Here is an 18,024-nt window from a genome sequence, read left to right as displayed (position 1 = left end):
AAAAACGTAGAAAAACTGAGTGAGGTGGAAAGAGGCTATAACTTTTATTCATGCAGTCAATAAAGTAATTATAATAATGCAATACATGTTGGTATATTTGACAACATATACTTTGTTGTCAATTATAAAACACGGTCACACTGGTAGTGAGCAACCGAGCGGCTTGCTTCGCTTGTTGCTCAGAGTTAGAAAAGCTTGTGGCAAGTTAAAGCTCTAACAAAAGCTGATATCTTTTTTGACTGTCGTGGATACAACAACGTTTTGGGCGGACGATACGTTGTGCTCGCATTTGTCGGTTTTGTCGGTGTGTTTTCAAGCGGGGCCCATTATACATACACAGTTGTTAGTTGCTTGTTCTCAGAGCCGCATTCGAAGTGACAAAAAAACAGCAGACAACGGTACGGCGGTTTCTTGTTAAGAATTAACTGTTTTTAGTATATAAACAAACCTCAGTGACTAAGATCCACTTGTCGGTGAGCAATTGCTCTTTACCACAGCTAGAACAATAGTATATTGTATCGACAAAATAAAATAGAAACTTGTTTACGAAACACCCGAAAAAAAGAATAAAAATTGTGAAGTGTAATTACTATGTACCAGAATATTTGAATCAATTTCCATTTTGGCAAACAAACTAAAAAATTAACAAGCAATAATAAAAACACACATTTTGGCAGAAGTCGCAATTGCAACTATACCGCAAATAAAAACCCTTGTTGAAGTTAACGCAATTCTCTTTGTGCAGCGCAGCAGCAGAGCAGCCAACGCAACAGCAGCCGTGCATTGGAATCTAATTGGGACGTACTCACCTCACACACATTGACCGAAAATCCAATAGGAAAGACAGTCAAAACTATATTAAATATATAAAATCAAGGCATTCGCTGTTTATTATTATTGTTGTGGTAAGTTTTTATAACACCGCTTGCCATTTTATCACAAAAACTTTCTGTTTTCTGTGCTTGCCCAGTGGGTTTCTTCACTTAAATCATTGTCTATTTGTGAGTGTGTGTGTGTCTTATGTCTATGTGTGTCTGTTGCCGTTTCGGATGTGGCTCAGTGAGCATAAAACCCATTTGATACGTCATATGTGCAGGCTAAGAAGCATTGGAGGGGACCAACAACAACAACTGTGCTTCGTGAGTCATTTGCATGACAGCGTCTCAAGACAGGTATACAAAAACACGCAAACAAACAAAGGCACAGATACATAAACATGTGCGTTCGCAACGAAACATAATTATGTTTTATACGCAGTTTTTGTTGTTGGTGATCTCATCGTCGTGCTTCTGACCTGCTCCCAGACACTTATTTAATTACGGCCTTAATTCACGCCTCTGCTCTAAAAACCGCGGCAGCTGCGACGCTCCTAATATGGCTCTAAAACTGTGGCACGATGACGTTGACCCTCTAACGTCAACAAGAACAACAAATCACACACACACACCGGTTATCGATAACACCCACGCAACCTTGCGACCTTGCTTGCAATTTGCTTCGACTAAATGCTGTTTGCCAACAAAGCTGTAATTGCTTAATTGTTTGGCGGGTCGACACACTATTTGTTGTTTGTTGTTTGATTACCATATTGCGTATAATTATGTTTAGAAAGTGTGCGCGCACAATGAATGGCTTTAACCTTCGTTTTAGTTTTGGGTCGTAAAGAAACCAGCTCAATGAACTCAACATTTGAGATGCTGCGATGATACTTGCGCTGATAAGCTAAGCATTAACATTAACATTTCGATGAAAATGGAAAGTGTCAGCACAGTACACAGTAACCTGTTAACTAGCAGCGCTGTTACTACAAATACACTTGCAAGCAAAGACAGTTGGCAACGCCAGCAAATTCGGCACTTGCTGTACTTTTTTTTTGTTGCCATGAGAAATGCCTAGAGGAAAGTTAACAGCGACCAATGAAATGCCCAGCTGTTAAATTGCTAGGGTATTAAACAAGCGACACTTGTTTTATACTTTCTTTTTTACAATCGCTTTTTATTGTTTACCAAGTGACTATATCAACTAAATGCATAAGTAATGTAACTATATAGTATATTTGTAATTTATGTAGATTTAATGCTGCTTATAAAGTAACTATAACACGCCGAGTTTGCAATACTAAATTCGCTGAGGTGACAATGCGCCTGCCTTGCGCTCTCTCCTGTCTCCCTCTCACATCAGCTGCTCAAAGTCCGTTATGTAATACTGGGCGCGTCTATAGACCTCAGGTCGCACAACATTGCCGCCAAAGCCAATAAAATTGTTTGCCGGTGGCACAGCTTCCAAGTCCGTTGCACCATCACCAATCATCGTAATCATCAATGGGGCATCTCCTGCAGCTGTTGTCGACAAACGTTTGCGTATCATGCCAATCGCTTCGGCTTTGCCGCCAGAACGCGATGTGGGTTGTGTGACATCGAAACTATCGTAATCGCCTTTGTAATCGAAGAGCATTTTATTCGCATACATATTGCTCAAGGGAATACCCAACTCGGCGGCGACGGGCGCTATCAGGCAATCAAAGCCGCCCGAGATCAGAAACACCTGCTTGCCATCTCCTTTTAGTTGCGCTACAAAACGCTTCACATTGCGACTGAGCGTGCTGGGACGCTGCTTGATAAAGTCCGAGACTTGTTGTTGTGTGGGCCGTATGATATTGAGGCGTATCTTGAGGGCGTCCTGAAAGGTCATACTGCCGCCCATCGCCTCCTTGGTGACACGTGCCACCTCGCTGCCCTTGCCACAGTACTCGGCCAGCTCATCGATGCCCTCCTCGCAGATCACAGTGGAGTCGACATCGAAGCAAACGACATGCGATTGCTTGATGATCTTGGCTGCCAGCAGCGGTTGCTTTGGCTGCGGCGGGTGCGGTGCGGTTGTGGAGACTGCTGCTGTGCTGCTTTTGCCATTGTTGGCCAGCGCTGCGTTAAGCTGCTGGGCGAGCAGTGTGGCTGTTGTTGTTGCTGTGGCACAGCTGCTGCCGTTAGTTGTTGGCCTGGTCATACTCAAGACGCTGCTGCTCATTTTGCGTATGAAAATCACGTTGTGTTGTGTTCGGTGTAGTTTTGCTTTTGAAATGACGTAAAAGCTGCGTACTCTTACGTTGCTTGCGCTTTAGTTTTTGCTATTGCTTTGTTCGAACGCGCGTTGTCGAATGCCACTAAAAAAATTTTCCGTTGGCTTGGAAACTTTTTTGTGTATATAAAATATGTGTATTTTTTGTTGTGTGTATATCAGATGCTTGTGATTGTGTCTCTATTTCGCACACGCGCCGTTTTGCTTAGGTTCTGCTCAGCTGTTTTTTGGTTTTGTTTTGTTTTGGATATATGGCGGCGATGTTTTTGTCAGCTTGACATGGCACTGGAGCAGATTTATTTTTGTCGGAATGAAACTGTATTGCTGGAAACGATCGACACGACTGACTTTTTACAACTGATTTCCCAGTAGTCGCCGCTCGCCCTTATAAGAAAACTCGACCAAACTAACACAAGCAAAGCGTTCTCTTTGGCGCTCTTTCGCTGTCTCTGTGTATTTGGTTTGTCTCTCTCTGGCAGCCAGTCAGACGAATTGTCGCGTCGCTGCACGATGCTGCTTGACCAGCGCACTGCTTACATTGTATTTGTGAATGTGTGTGTGTGCGATCGTACGATAGGCATAGCAACAACTAGTATGTGTGAGAGAGTGCTCGCTTTGCTTGTAACATTTACATTGCTCTCTCTGTGCGATACGATAAACAGCTGCTGGCAGATATCGAAGCAGCACCGACTGACAGTTCACCTACTCTCCGTTGCCCATGTGTGTGTGCGAACCAAACCTTTGCACCCCACTTAAACTCTGTGGAGGCGAGAGCGAGATGTCCAATGGACTAATCAAAACTCATTAAGTGTTTTCAGTGGAACCGAAACCAGTTTGAACCAGTTTGCAAGACCTATTGATGTCGTCTGTTATCATAAGCACGCTACTCAAGCATAACTGGCTGCTGATTACAGTACTGGGATCGCCAAAAAATCGTGTTATTATGTCTGGCCATTTTTAATCTATAAAACAAAACCTTGTGAGCGGGTGTCACTTCTTATTTCGATTGCTTGTTTGTTTGCCTAATTTATGCTTCTTTAGAAACCGGAATAGTGTAGTATGGCCTTATCAGAAGATGACAAACCAAAAGCCAAAGCGAGCGATCGTAAGTTCAATACTTTCTTTTTCTTGTTTTTTCTTTTTGCATTATGCATCGAGTAAATAACCTAAATTTCGATGACGTGAGAGACTTCAAACAAGCTTACATTGTACATCAATAAGAAGGGGCTGATGAAATGCAGTCTCACGTTACGTCTTACGTCAAAAAGTAGCGTAAGAGTGAGCGACAGCTGACAGTTCTCGCTCTTAACTCTCTCGGCTCTTCTTCCTCTTAGATAAATTAATGTGTGGCGCGTGCACAACAAACAACAACAAGAACAACGACAACTGCAAGTCGAGAAATTGCAGTCGCTGTGGGGCTTTGTTGTTGTTGGTTACGCTGCTGTTGTTGTTTTGGCGTTGTTATTGCAGTTGAGGAATAACAAGTTGTTTTGATCGTTGCCTCGGCGTGCAGTAAACAACAGGCGACCGCAAAGTATTTCATTGCCATTGTGCACCTTCTATGCACTTTTGTTTTTGCTTTTCAATTCTGCTATCGTTATCGATAAACCGTTGCGTGTACATTGAAAGCCTAAATAGTTAATGGATACGATTGAACAAAGTCGTTAACTATTTAGTTTTAATTACCACCCATTTCTCCGCGTTTTGTTTCTATTTTGATTTTGTTGCCTTGGACAACAAAATAGCAGCTGTCAGGATTTCAACACGGCGTCGCCGGTTGTTGGGCGTCAAGTTTTTCCCTTACCTTGGCAACTTGATTTTTACATTTATCGATTGACCTTGTTGCTGCATATAATTTGACTCAAGTCGTTTTTAGCCATATTCTCGTGACAGAACAAAACTAGGCTCTATGTATACATATACGTTCTTAAGTAGGGGTACTTAGAGACACATGTACATATAGGTTTATATACTGTGGTGTGGTGCTGCCCTTTGGTCAGACAGACACCTGTGTGTGACTTTTGTTCAGAATGACTGATGACAATTCTCTCTATTGTACAAGTCACGATATACTACTAACGACTGTGGACATTTGGTTGTGCAAGTTTACTATAAGGTGTATGGCCCAAGTCCTGGAACATCAACATGTTAAAGAAGGCAGTCGAGTTCTATACCCAAACGGCGTCAGTCGCTTACTAAAACTTTGTATTGCTTGGTGAGGCGCGATAATAAGACTGTGCCCAAACTCTAGTTAGAAAACTTATTTTACTTCAATGTGGGGCACACTATTTGTATGCTAGTAATTGTAACGAACTCGTTACGTCAACACTCACATGACGCACACACCTACATACAATGTGTGATATTTATAATACACCCACAACTATCGAGGGGGTCTTCCCCTAGCACTTACTAAGTGACAGAAGAAGCAGATCAGACGAGGGCTTGTTATTTTCGCTACTCAGAGTCTAATCAGATGATAGACTAAAAAAAACAATAATATATTGTGACCAGACAGGAGGCCGTAATTGCCATATATAATTTCATCATGAGATTGCCAATAATAAAAATATGCATGTAATTCAGTATTATTTTTATATTTTTCATTTGTATGATCTGTCTGCCTGGAGGAAGCTCTGTAAGCGTAATTGATTTGTTTTCGTCGCAAACTGCAAATACAAGCGTTGCGTTGTCAAGCGTATTGTTTCCAACTGCAATTGGCGCTGCTGTTGCTGATTAACCGTTAAATTGTTGAAAAGCTTTGATCGCGCAAACAAACAAACCGCCCTCTCGCTTGCACTCGTGTTAACGCCTGCCGTTTGCACGCGATACCAACTCCTGCTTTGGTAAAACTCTCTCACGCTCTCGCACACATAAGCCCCGTTCATCTGACACATTTACAAATGTATCACTGTGTGTGAGTGTGCCAAAGGAGAGCAGCACGATGTGCATCTTTTAGTTGCTCTTGTTCCCTCCCGCTCCTTTTTGCGCTTCGTTACTCTTCTGCTTTGTCTTGATGTTGTTTGTGTTTTGGATCATGCGCTTTGGCTTATAAACAGTTATAAAGGCGTTTTATGGTGAGAGATTCTAGCAACGTCAACAGTTTGCTACTGGGTAAATAAACAACAACAACCACTACAATCAACGATTGCGATTGCAAGGCAACCAGCCATTCAGCCAACCCACTTTGCTGGGGGGCACGCTGTAAACACGTCATTTATGTGCTGCTGTTGCTATCGCATTTTGACATTCGAACTGCGATGCAGCGTTACTTGCTGCCTCTACCCATCTGCCGGCTTCGCAGTCGACGTGGTCTGTGCGCTCGACTCGGGTTGCTGTGCTGTTAAACTTTTGCACGCTGACAAAACTACTCAAAATAGCAGCGGAAAAAGTTTTGTGCATGTGCTCGAAATGATTGCATCGTCCCCCCCTGGCACGCCCACCAACAAATGTAATTACACAAAAGCGCTTATCGTTCTGTTTCTTATGACACAGGCAGCGACGTCAGTTCGTTGCACTCGCAAATTAACAATTATTAAAGGTACGAGGAATATTGTGTAACCGCAATCTGTGCCACTTCCTATGCGCCTTCCTGTTGTGCCATTCCCCCTCATTCGTTTACTGCGAAAGTTTAATGGCACGATAACACACGCACCTTCGCTTGGCAATCGGTATCGTTATCGGCTTAAATGACTGACCTACCTAGCGGTTGGCAACGCTGCAAAATAGTAAACTGCAAAGGAAACTATCGTGTATTATTATTTTGATGCCGTTTATGGCTGTCAGCGCACCTACACGTGCTACACGATTGCTGAATCATTGAACGGCAACAACAACAAGAGCTGATACGTAAATTGCATGTGCATCGATTCCCACACAACGTCGCACCCAAAATGGGAAGTGATAGACCAAAAACAAGAAATCTTAGGTTGAGTGTAACGACTGTGTGATACCCGAGCTATAAAAATAAATGAACTGTGACCAAATAAATTAAAAGATTTTTTATTGATCAGTCGAGTAATCAAATTAAATAAACCTTTGATATTTATTCACATTTTAGAAATCAAAAGTTTAAACTCAATTTATTTTGAACTTATGTTCAAGGGTTTTTTTTCGGATTTAATAAAGTATTTTTAAAAGAGTACTTTATAGATTTAATAATTTAAAGTTATGTAACCGTTTATTTACACCCTTGAGTTGGTTTCAATTATTTAAAAAATACATGTTAGTTTTTGAAATAGTATTTAGTTTTTATAATATTTCCTCTGATAATAAAAATATTTCCTAATATTTGCAAAATTATTCCCCTATGAAAAACTAGTTACCACTTTTATCTAATACAAATATCAATTGCCACTAAGTGACTATACCCTATTACCCCATATTTATCGGGTACAATGAACAAAAACAACAGCAAGCTGATAATCAAATTGAGTTCAGCTCGCGCCTTTTTTTTGCAATGCTCTATTTAATTGGAATGTTCTGAATGTTCAATTTTTTGCAGTTGCTTCAACGGTTTGTTAGATCATCATCATAGTCATCGTCGTCGACGTTGAGCGCATCAATTATGGTGGATTTCCGTTTCGACATTAAACCGCTGTTTCCGCAGCCAATTATTAAAGTGACATCGAATCTTTTGCCGCACACCTTTCGGGGTGATCGGCGTCAGTGCTTGTGAGTATTGAAACTGTGAGCGGGCGTTAATCATTCAATACACACACAAATTCGAACTAACTGTTTGCAATTTCCACACTCCCATGCACACACGCAGAGATGCCACCTCAAAGATGTCCGAAATAATCGATCAGCTGGGTCAGTTATCGGCCATATCGCAGGGTCTCAGCAAACCGGTGACGACCGCCCAACGCTTGCGAATGTCCGAGAATCAGACGATCTATTTGCTAGCTGATCCCGAGGCGGGCAACAAGTAAGCAAACGCTTGGCCTTGAATTGGAGTTAGATCATCATAAATTTCGCCTTTTTGCAGTGGCGTTGTTACGGGACTGTTGAAGGTGGGCACCAAAGATCTCTATTTGTTCGATGAGAAGGGTCAAACACGTAAAATGGAGAACTCACCATCGATTCTCGACTTTTACGTGCACGAGTCTCGTCAACGCGCCGGACTAGGCAAGCGTCTGTTCGAGACCATGCTGCGGGAGGAGCAATGGACGCCACTCAAGTGCTCAGTGGATCGACCCTCGGAGAAGCTGTTGGCATTTTTGGGCAAGCATTATGGCCTGGTCCGCACCATACCGCAGGCGAACAACTTTGTGCTCTACGAGGGCTTCTTCAACGATGGCAGCACTTCCAATGGTCGTAATGGTCACGATTCGCCGTTGAGCCAAAAAAATGGTCTGCATATAACAAACAGGTGAGTGTTTGCTCAGCTGGGGGAGAAAGTGTTTTTCTCTTTTGGAGGGCGGGACAGGCGGCGGCATTTTAATTAAGGCATTGCGGCTTGCAGGAAACATTTCACTTGGCTTAGTTGCCCATTTCTTTGTGTGCCGCATTTGCATATCGCGCACGCAAACATCCTGGGCAACCAAACCCCTCCCCAAGTCGCAAGTCCCAAGCCGCGTGTTAGTTTTGTTTAGTGTTGTGTTTGTGTTGTGGGCGTGTGCGATAATATTGATCATCTGCGGAAGCGCACTTATCGATAAATAAAGTCAAAGTAAACTGCATGCAATTAATCTTGGTGGCCTGTTGCTTCTACAATGTATAATATCTATAAGACATGCATTATAATTGTAGCTGATGCGTTTTAACGGTTGCTACATAAACATCCTTTTTGTACCAAAACCACAACATTTTACCTTAATATAATATTTAATTTAGTTATAGGTGAATATTACAATTTTTTTTTTTTATTGAATAACAATATATTCTGACGTGATTCAGTCACAACAAATTACCATAACTAATTTCTCCAGACGTAACACAAATAAAGCTTAACGACATAAGAAGAAAGTACAAATTTGCTTAACTAGGCGCTTACAAAACAAACAAACAAGCAAAGAAATGAACGAGAACTAATTAAAAATAATTACATTTCGTAGTTAATAAATTCCTTTAAAAATGGCAAAACTGCGAAAATTAATCATACGACATCAAACACAAAAAAAGAAAACTCTTCCATGACCAACGCACATAAAGTGAAAAAAGGTACATTTCATCTTGATTTAAGAAAGTACTAATAAATGGGGAGTGGTACATTTGTAGCAGTTGTAAAAAGTACCATTACCATTGTTTTGGTATAAATGCAATGAGTGTGGCAACCGTGTAAAAAACTTATCGAGCGTCATTTAGCTTTTTTGATGGTGGTCGATCGATAACAAATCAATTTGCATAAACTGTTTATCGACTTCAATCGATGAACGATGCTCGCAAAGTTAGAAGAAAACGCATCAACGTGACTAATTTGAACATTGTCGTAATATTTATTAATTGTAATGTAATGATGTTAACTCTTTTCCATCCACATGTTGCGCCTACTAACGTTAACGTTCATCAAATCAACAACAAATTACCTACATGAATCAATCAAAATAAAAACAAAAGTCCTAACACACAACTCTTTGGTGCTACTTACTTGGGCGATGAGGCTAACAAACGCTCCAGCGGCGGTCGACGGGACAGTGGCTCCCAGCAGCAATCGTCGCTGCTGCAGCAAATAACACAGATCTCACCAAATGGACGATATGGCGCACCGCGTCCCACTTGCAGCATGGCCGAGGTACTTCGACAACTTTAAGTTACATACCGTTATTATTTTGCTTGCAGCTTGCAATATTATTTTCCCTCTATGATGAGAATTGATATATGTGATATGTGTTTAAAATGCTCCCACTCAAAAAATACGTACATTATTACATTTGTATTAACTCAAAATTGTTTAAAATTACAAAAATCGACGAATCAAGTGTGCTTGTGTTTCAGCTTCAAGTTTTAACTACTTCCCTCCCCTTATCCATATACTATAGCATTATTTACAGTTTAACTTTCTACTTCACACAACTCACTACGGTTTTTTTTGTCTCAATTTTTTTTACTCTTCGAACAAAAACACAAATTATTTATTTATTTTGTGTGTGCTTGCAACGAATTGTATAAACCAAACAAACAAAAAGTGTAAAGTTCTGAATATATATATACATATATATTTATTTGATTTTGTCGTGTTCGGAGTCGAGTTTTAGCCTTTGAATTTAACGATTATGGATGCGAAACGTGGCACACGCCAAGGTGCCTCCAAGACGAGCGTCGCCGTAAGTTGCCAATAACTCGAGAGAATTTTGTGATTTATTGTTGTTGCCCCTCCCAACTCCTTTCCGTGTCGCAGTCACGTCATGCGTCCAACGCGAATGTGGCGCGCAAATATGGCAGCGAGGTCAGCCTGACGCCCAGCCAGGCCAAGCACAATGTGGACAATGTAAGCTGAGATTATTGCCTGATTCCTTGGCAAGATCATCACATCATACTCCACTCCTTACTCAGCCACGCAAGTCGCCTTTGGATGCGCTGAGTCGCCACAGCAATCGTCAGGATCCGTTTCAGCGTCGTTCTGGCTTGCAAGATGTGGATGATAGCTTCATGGCTTCCAATGCCTTTGCGCGTCCATCGCGTGTGCGTCACACTGGCCTGGATGGCCAAGCTGCAGGCAATCAGCAAGTGAGCAATGCCGCCGTGGCACCCTTAAGAGTTGCCTCTGGCCAGGAACCGCAGCAGATGCAATACCAACAGCAGCAGCAGCTGCCACCACAACAGGCTGCTCAGCCGCCCGTTGCCAACATGGCGGCATCTCAGATGCAACTACAACAGCAGCAGCAACAGCCAGCGGCAGCACAACAGCAACAGTCACCGGCTGCTGTGGTGCCTTCACAGCAATCGTTGCAGCAGCAGCAGCAACCACAGCAATACGTGCAGCCCCCGGCTGCTGGACAGCCCACACGTCATGATCCTTATCCCAGCGGACGCGCTCATGTGCAGCATCAACATCAACATCATCACCATCAACAACAGCAGCAGCAGGCTGCCTTTGAACAGCAGCAGCAAGTGGCACAGCAGGAGGCACATGCTCAAGCTCAAGTTCAGGCACAGCAACAGCAACAACAACAACAGCAGCCACCAGCTCAATTGTCGCCACGCAAGCAACAGCAGCAACAGGGCTACGTAAACAACAGGGCTGCATCTACTAAATCGATCTACTCACTAAATTCAACTCTTACACAGGCTGGACAACAATCTACGCCAGCTGGTGGCGCCTCGGCTGCGCCGGCCGCTGCCGAAATGTGCACCACTTGCCCCAATTGCCAGACTACCATCTATTTGGTGCGTTCTCCCGAGCTGGGTCATGGTGACGGCGGCATGCCCATGCAGTAGTTATCCAATCAAGAAAAAACAATGAAAATTCCAAACATCCGCTTTGGCTTGCAAAATTCAATGAACCTCGAAAGAACAGAATTCTGGATGTGTGTTGTATATATCTTATTTGTATAACGAAATTTATTTGTCGTACACACTACCAAAATTCTGCATTCCTCAAATGCTGACAATAGATCAAAGCTCAATTTCAAATTCTTCGGTTCATGTGGCTGGCGAATAAACACGCTTCAACTATGAATCAAATTCAAATGTGAATATATGGAATTTTTAGATTTTTATCGGAATTTTTCTAGATGGCTTTGTTTCGTCTTTAAAAATAGTTTTTTTATTCAGACTAGGTTAGACATTTACTTGAAATGCATCGGAATATTGTCTTAGTTTATCGGAATTCTGCTAGATAGCGATTTGATATCTGAGAGTTCCATCGGTTTGTCGGCTAAATGTTGTAATTTCCACAAAAATAGAGCAATACCTCATTGTAATCCTTGATCCTTACCGGTACAAATTTTCGGTACATCTTAAATTGAGTGAAACCGAAAGGAAATCCATTTTTTCCCCATGCCTTCTAATGCAGCTCTTGAACTTTCGCCAAGGGGTGCCATTTGTGCCTCACGCGCACACTGGGTCAACCCCTAAAGACCCCAATCTCTCGTCTGAATCTCCTCCTCCTGCTCTTCTCCATTCTTTAGCTGGGCTGCGTGCCAAGGGGCTGTTTTGAGGGCGACTCGTGTGGGTAAAATAAAACTTCGCTTGACACTTGTACTAGATTCAAAGCAGGCCTTAAGTTAGTTAGCGTTGGTTTTGTGGAAGGGGCATACACTAAATATAAAATTTAATTATGCCCATTCTGATTTAATCAGTTTTTATATAAAGCTACATTTCGACAATCAATAAAACAACTTGATAAATGCGTGTGTATGAGAGGTCGGGTTAAAAATTAGTCGAGTACCCCCAATATAAACCGGTTTTCTAATATTATATATGATTGCATATGCCCTAGATCTTGGGCAAGCCAACAAAAAAAATCTATAATTTATGCCTCATCTTATCTTTTTCAACCCACGCGCAAATAATTCATACTTTATTATAAATCATCTATCCAGAAAAAAAACTTGACTAATGTGCGTATTTTTTGTGGTGGAGCAAAAATTAAACAAATATAGTAAATGTCGGTTATGTGTGACTACGATTTTTAGATATAATTTCTTATTAATTTATGAATCTCAAAATTTAAATAATTGATTAAATATAGAAGTTAGAAGATAGTTATTGTTTGAAAAAATGCTGTTAAATAAGTCGGAATGCTATAATTATCTTTAAAACTTATTTATGATTTCAGTTTAGTTTCATCATAATACTTTATGTTCCATATAACCGATTTATTCTGTAGAACACCCCAATTGAATTTCGATTTTCTTGTAGCATACACATGCATATATGCCCTACATGCTGAGCGAATCTATGAAAATATATATAATTTTCTTTTTTGCATTTTCTCCATTTGTTGTTCCACCCTCGTGCAGATAATTCACGCTGGCAGTGGAAACTCAGGCAAGGGAGGCGGCGGCAGCGGCGCAGAATCGAGCAGGTAATGGCTTCCATCCCTCGTAATACTCAACCAGCCTCCCTTCTCTTCCCCCCCCTTTTACTAACAAAAACACGTTCTGTGTAAGCATATTATCATCTTTTGTTTATTGTCGTTTTTCATTTGGTATCATTTTCTTTTTGTTGTCTTTCAGAATCAAATAATTACGCATACGCACACTTGGCTGCAAGCAAAAACAAACAAAATATCAACTAAATAATTGTACAAAGAGCTTTGTTTTGTTTATAGTGAATTATTTATAATTTAATGATAATGAGAACATGCAGACGAAGAATGGAGGCTGCACGCCGCACACCACGCCCCCAAAAAACACCAACACACACACATACACACCATCGCAAAGACAACCCACACACATACACGGCAACTGGAACCGTTGCACACAAAATACCTGATAATTGTGATTACATTTATACAACAAACAAACTACTTAACTCTTTTTATTTTAACACATCGATTTTATTATTTGTTCTAATTTATTTTCATTTGTGTCGTGCAATAAAACCAAACATTTAGAAATCAGTTTTCGAGATTCAGTTCTGCTCCGTTAACATTATTGTATTTGTAGAATGTTATTTAACAGCCTCTGTTAACATTTTTCCCCTAACAGCGGCAACGATATTGCTGAAATTGCCGCACAGCTGCAACACTTGCAGACGATCGATCATTATAGCGTGCAAGATTTGCAACCGGAACTGGAAATTGAACCAGAACCCGAGCCGGAGCCAGAACCGGAACCAGAGCCCGAGGAGGTCTACACTCCACCCTCGCCGCCGCCCAAATCCCACACTCCAACACCGCCCACAGTGCGTTCACCGGAGCGTGCGGAGAGCATTATTGGGGACAATCGTAAGCCGCCGGCATTCCAGCTGAGCAAACAGCACACGGGCATGAAGAATCGATCCTTTGGCGTCGGCATGGCAGTGATGCCCAGCAGCAAGATGGAGTTCAATCAGCAGGAGCGCGAAGATTTCGGTGTGGTCAAGATCAATCGCCCGCTGGGCAATGAAATCACATCGCCCGGTCATGATAATACCGATGCCATGTCCACAGTATCGTCTGGCGGCGGTTTAACCGATCAGGGTTACAATGATCTAAAGTTCTATCACAATAAGTTGTGGTAGATCAATTTTAGACGAGCATAAATTTATCGTGCTGCAATATTTGCGGCAAACTTTTTGTACGTGTCATTAACATAACAATTAATATGTATTAAAAAAGCATATATCGTAGCATTTAAGATAATTACCCTAGAGACAGACACAACGGTTCCTGCTTTAGTTAAATATTTTGGTTGTTATACGCTTTTGTAATTTTCGTTGATTTGTTCATTTGTTACACTCACGCACTTTACAGCGCAGTTTAATGTTAGCCAGCAAATAACAGTAAAGTAACATTAACTTAACAGTCTGTAGTCCAATTGAATTTTCAACTGCCCCTTAAGCAAAAAATATGTTAAACAATTAACAAATACAGTAAAAAGTAAACGTAAAATATGCGTATCTTCCATTGCAGCAAACGCGATTATTACGAGCAGATCTATAGCGAATATATGCTATAAGTGGGCCCACAAAATCTTATCGAACAAAAACAACAAAATTATATGTACTACTCTAATCTTGTAACATTTAGTTAAGCATCGTCGCAATAATACTTAGTCCAAAACAATAATAATAAAGACAACTCTTTCAATTCTATTTGTATGCCAAGCACAAGCCGCATTGGCTTTCCATTTAATCATATACATACACAAATGTTATGGTTATAATCATCTACATCTATATAGACGGCACGCGCTGTAGACTCGGCTCGGCTATGGTGCAGTTTAATTGTTGTATAAGTAGAGCTATCGTTGGTGATGCTGCCTATCTAGAGGGAGAATTGGGTGTGGTGTAACAGCGTAGTTCAATCTGCGCCTCTCGTCTTACATGTAGATGAAGTTAAATCTGCAACAAGGAGAATTTTTATTAAAAATCTATATTGAATGATAATCTGTGGAATACTCACCTGCACAATGCTTGCGGCAGCGAGGAGATTATCGGTCCATAGCCTTGTGAATTGTCGTAGAGCTCGAATAATGGGGCAGCAACAAGCTTATAATTTTTGGGCACAGCAAATAGTGCTAGATAACAGAAAAAACAATATAGAGACAGAATTCATGTATATATGTAGGCACAGTTGGCAATCGATAAATATATAAATAAAGTATAATAGATATGTATTATTACAATAAAATATATATATATATATATTACAATCGGTTATACAAAAACAATTTACAATTGCAAGAGATTTAGATTCGCTGTCGTAAATTACGTATGATAGATAATATAAAAGATTGGCATTAGGTTTGTTTTTTTTTACATTCACAGTTCTTCAGTTAGACTATATTATTTAGGGTTTCTCGTTATTGATGCGCAAAATGTCGAACTTAATTATCACATTTAGTCTAGGATTTTGCTTATCAAACGAAGTCAACTAATTGCTGGATATGAACATAATTTCGATTACCATTAAGACCAACAATCATAATACATGTTGTGTGTGTTTATGTGTGTGTGTTGATTAATTGTGTGTCTTGTGTATGTGAGTGTGTGTGCGAGTTTTGCACAATTTATGATGATGTCAACGAACTACTAAAACACACAGAATTATATTTGTTGATTACATATAACGAATGCTTAAATTATGGTTTTATCTTTTCATATTGTTGATTTCTTGTTTTCGGATGCGACTATTCAACTGCCTGCCTAGTCCAGCTGCGCTTGCTATGCTCGCAAATCAGCACAACACGCGAGATTTGTGCACATTAGCAGACGACAACCAGCAACAATTTTACAATGGACTTTTCACAAAAAGTAACAAATCTGCCTACCCGGTTGTGGTTTTATAGGTTTTTGGTTTTAGATTAACAACACATTAGACTGATCAAACATACTCGATAGATAGCGTAAGTATAACAAAAAGAACGAATTATTCGTGTTGAATGCGCTGTTGTCTCGTTTACAGAAATGTCGACATATTTACAAAATTAATAGTAGTAGTACAACAAAGAACAATCAAAGAATTTCGGGATTTTGCGCTGCGATCGTCGCAAACTCACACAAAACAACAAAATATGCCAACAACTCTATCGAGAGCAACTAGTATGATAAATACAATTTGAAGTTTAGAGGGTATTGTACAAAAAATCATTCGCAATTAGAATCGATCGACGAACTCTAAGGTAACAAACAAATATGTCTGCGCGCCTCGGGGCCATTATGCTGTTTATATTTTTCTCTGTTTTCTGATTTCTTTTCATTTTGTTTGCTCAGTTTTTCTTTGCACTCTTGAGATATTAGAGCGTTGTTGGAAGTGCTCTATTGCTTGGGTTGGGCAGCAGATGCCAGATGCGTGAGATTACACAATACAACACGGCGCTACTTTGGAACTGCTCAGCTCAGGGTACATCGTAACTGGCGTTCCTGTCCGTATCTAAACAGCATTGAAAAGATATGACATGAGGTTTGTTAGCGTATCGGTTTTTGGCAAATAACTATATAACAAAGGTTATATATATATAATTGGTTTTGTATATAGTGATTCATAAAAAGTTCATTTTTTTGTACCTATTTACCTACGCTGCAGATAAGGCGTTTCTTTTTAATTTTTTTTGTGCCTAAACAAAATTGGATATTTACCCTTTTCATGTAATTGCACTAGAAACAAGCGCTTGTGCTCCTTGGGCTTTGTTATGTGCGGCGGAATGTATGGATATTGCGGTGGCTCAAAGTTTGGTCGCCACCAATTGCCAATGGTGTCCTCGACAATCCAATCTTGTTTAACACCATCTTGACGTCCCAGCGTCTACAACCAAGTTAAACAAACATTAAAATTGTTAAAAAATGCGAGGTATTTCACAGACTCACCTCGGAGAGTAGCCTTTTGAGGCCTTCAACCTCATCTTCGCCGGCATTCAGCTCGCCGCCGGGCAGCTTAAAAAATGTGGTGCCCAGTTGCAGCAGCAGCACATGTGGCAGCCCATGTTCGTGCACCAGAAGCACACCTTCCACCGAGCGACGCATGCCAATGCGATCGAACTCTTCCCGCATCCGTTGGAATCGCGATGGCACCGATGGATCCTTCTCAAACAGCGGCTCCTTCGTGCCAAATGTGTAGTTAGTTAGTGGGTAGCTGTTGTTGTTTTGGGGAGGGTTAAATAAATAACACAATTGCAATTCGAAATGTGATTACTCACAGATTAATTGTGCGATTTATAGTAAGTGCTTGATTGGGCGCGTATTTTTGCGTGCCATTATTCGTTATACTGGCATCAGCTTGTCCTTGGCTACCGCGCCGCGGCTAGCCGGAACCCGATTTGTTTGAGACTTGTGAGGACGCCATCTTTGTTATACACACACCTCCGTTATAGAGCGCAGTGGAAAAAAACTATAAATTCGGCGCCAAACTCTGATTGGCCACGTTCAATTGAATCTACACTCTCGCTCACTTCTATTGCTTACTCAATCACTTTCTTGTCTGCGTTGTAACTACAATTGTGTTTATTTTAATATTAAATTCTGCTTTAGAATTGCAAAAAAAATTCACGCCGGCGGAAAATGCAGAATATGCCTAATGTATGTACACATTGTTTTGGTTGCCGGCAGTGTGTACTCACAAATAAAAAGAAGCCGATATTCGTAAATCTGGCAACGCTTTGTAGTTGTCGTGAGCAGCAGTGTGACCATTGTAAGTTCGTAAGAGCCATAGTACTTATTGCTTGACTAAAATTACGTTACTCAATTTTTATTTTATCAATCTTTTACACTTCACTTCAAAGATCATATTGGGCAATTCAATTTAAAATTTTTTCAGAAACACAAGCAAATAAAAAATATTTAAAAAGAACCGCCCTTGTATTCACAATTTGTAATAAAACACATATACCTTTGGATGTGGGACCAGCTAGCACATATGAA

General features: G+C 40.7%; 4 protein-coding genes across 10 annotated transcripts; 2 read left to right on the top strand and 2 right to left on the bottom strand.

Annotated features, from left to right (window-relative positions):
- The first annotated feature begins 168 nt into the window (after window positions 1–168).
- On the top strand, window positions 169–14,760 carry LOC132789109 (alpha-tubulin N-acetyltransferase 1). Of its 7 annotated transcripts, none has more exons than XM_060796888.1 (8): window positions 172–398; window positions 751–905; window positions 7,580–7,749; window positions 7,847–8,002; window positions 8,063–8,446; window positions 9,634–9,808; window positions 12,981–13,045; window positions 13,674–14,760. In XM_060796888.1, exons 3-8 carry the CDS (start codon window positions 7,643–7,645, stop codon window positions 14,185–14,187), a joined length of 1,401 nt encoding a protein of 466 aa, XP_060652871.1. In that variant the 5' UTR covers window positions 172–398; window positions 751–905; window positions 7,580–7,642; the 3' UTR covers window positions 14,188–14,760. The 7 variants fall into 7 exon arrangements, 6 of the variants coding, with proteins under 6 accessions (XP_060652872.1, XP_060652871.1, XP_060652869.1 ...); XM_060796886.1 differs by having other exon boundaries at window positions 746–905; XR_009632678.1 differs by lacking the exon at window positions 13,674–14,760 and adding an exon at window positions 13,197–13,489 and having other exon boundaries at window positions 183–398; window positions 746–905; window positions 12,981–13,125.
- On the bottom strand, window positions 1,975–3,450 carry LOC132789114 (phosphoserine phosphatase). Its single transcript, XM_060796896.1, has one exon. It carries the CDS (start codon window positions 3,022–3,024, stop codon window positions 2,173–2,175), a length of 852 nt encoding a protein of 283 aa, XP_060652879.1. The 5' UTR covers window positions 3,025–3,450; the 3' UTR covers window positions 1,975–2,172.
- Window positions 10,089–11,741, top strand: LOC132789113 (uncharacterized). Its single transcript, XM_060796895.1, has 4 exons — window positions 10,089–10,340; window positions 10,415–10,504; window positions 10,570–11,244; window positions 11,305–11,741. Exons 1-4 carry the CDS (start codon window positions 10,290–10,292, stop codon window positions 11,452–11,454), a joined length of 966 nt encoding a protein of 321 aa, XP_060652878.1. The 5' UTR covers window positions 10,089–10,289; the 3' UTR covers window positions 11,455–11,741.
- Window positions 14,750–17,702, bottom strand: LOC132789116 (cleavage and polyadenylation specificity factor subunit 5). Its single transcript, XM_060796898.1, is given in 5 exon segments — window positions 14,750–15,009; window positions 15,071–15,185; window positions 16,747–16,912; window positions 16,975–17,239; window positions 17,304–17,702. Coding segments are annotated over 5 exon segments (714 nt in total). The 5' UTR covers window positions 17,450–17,702; the 3' UTR covers window positions 14,750–14,987.
- Between the last annotated feature and the right edge of the window lie 322 nt (window positions 17,703–18,024).

Source organism: Drosophila nasuta, chromosome 3 (assembly GCF_023558535.2).
Source record: "Drosophila nasuta strain 15112-1781.00 chromosome 3, ASM2355853v1, whole genome shotgun sequence".
Lineage (NCBI taxonomy): Eukaryota > Metazoa > Arthropoda > Insecta > Diptera > Drosophilidae > Drosophila > Drosophila nasuta.
Note: the sequence above shows the minus strand (reverse complement) of the source record. Positions and strands in the feature narration are given on the sequence as shown.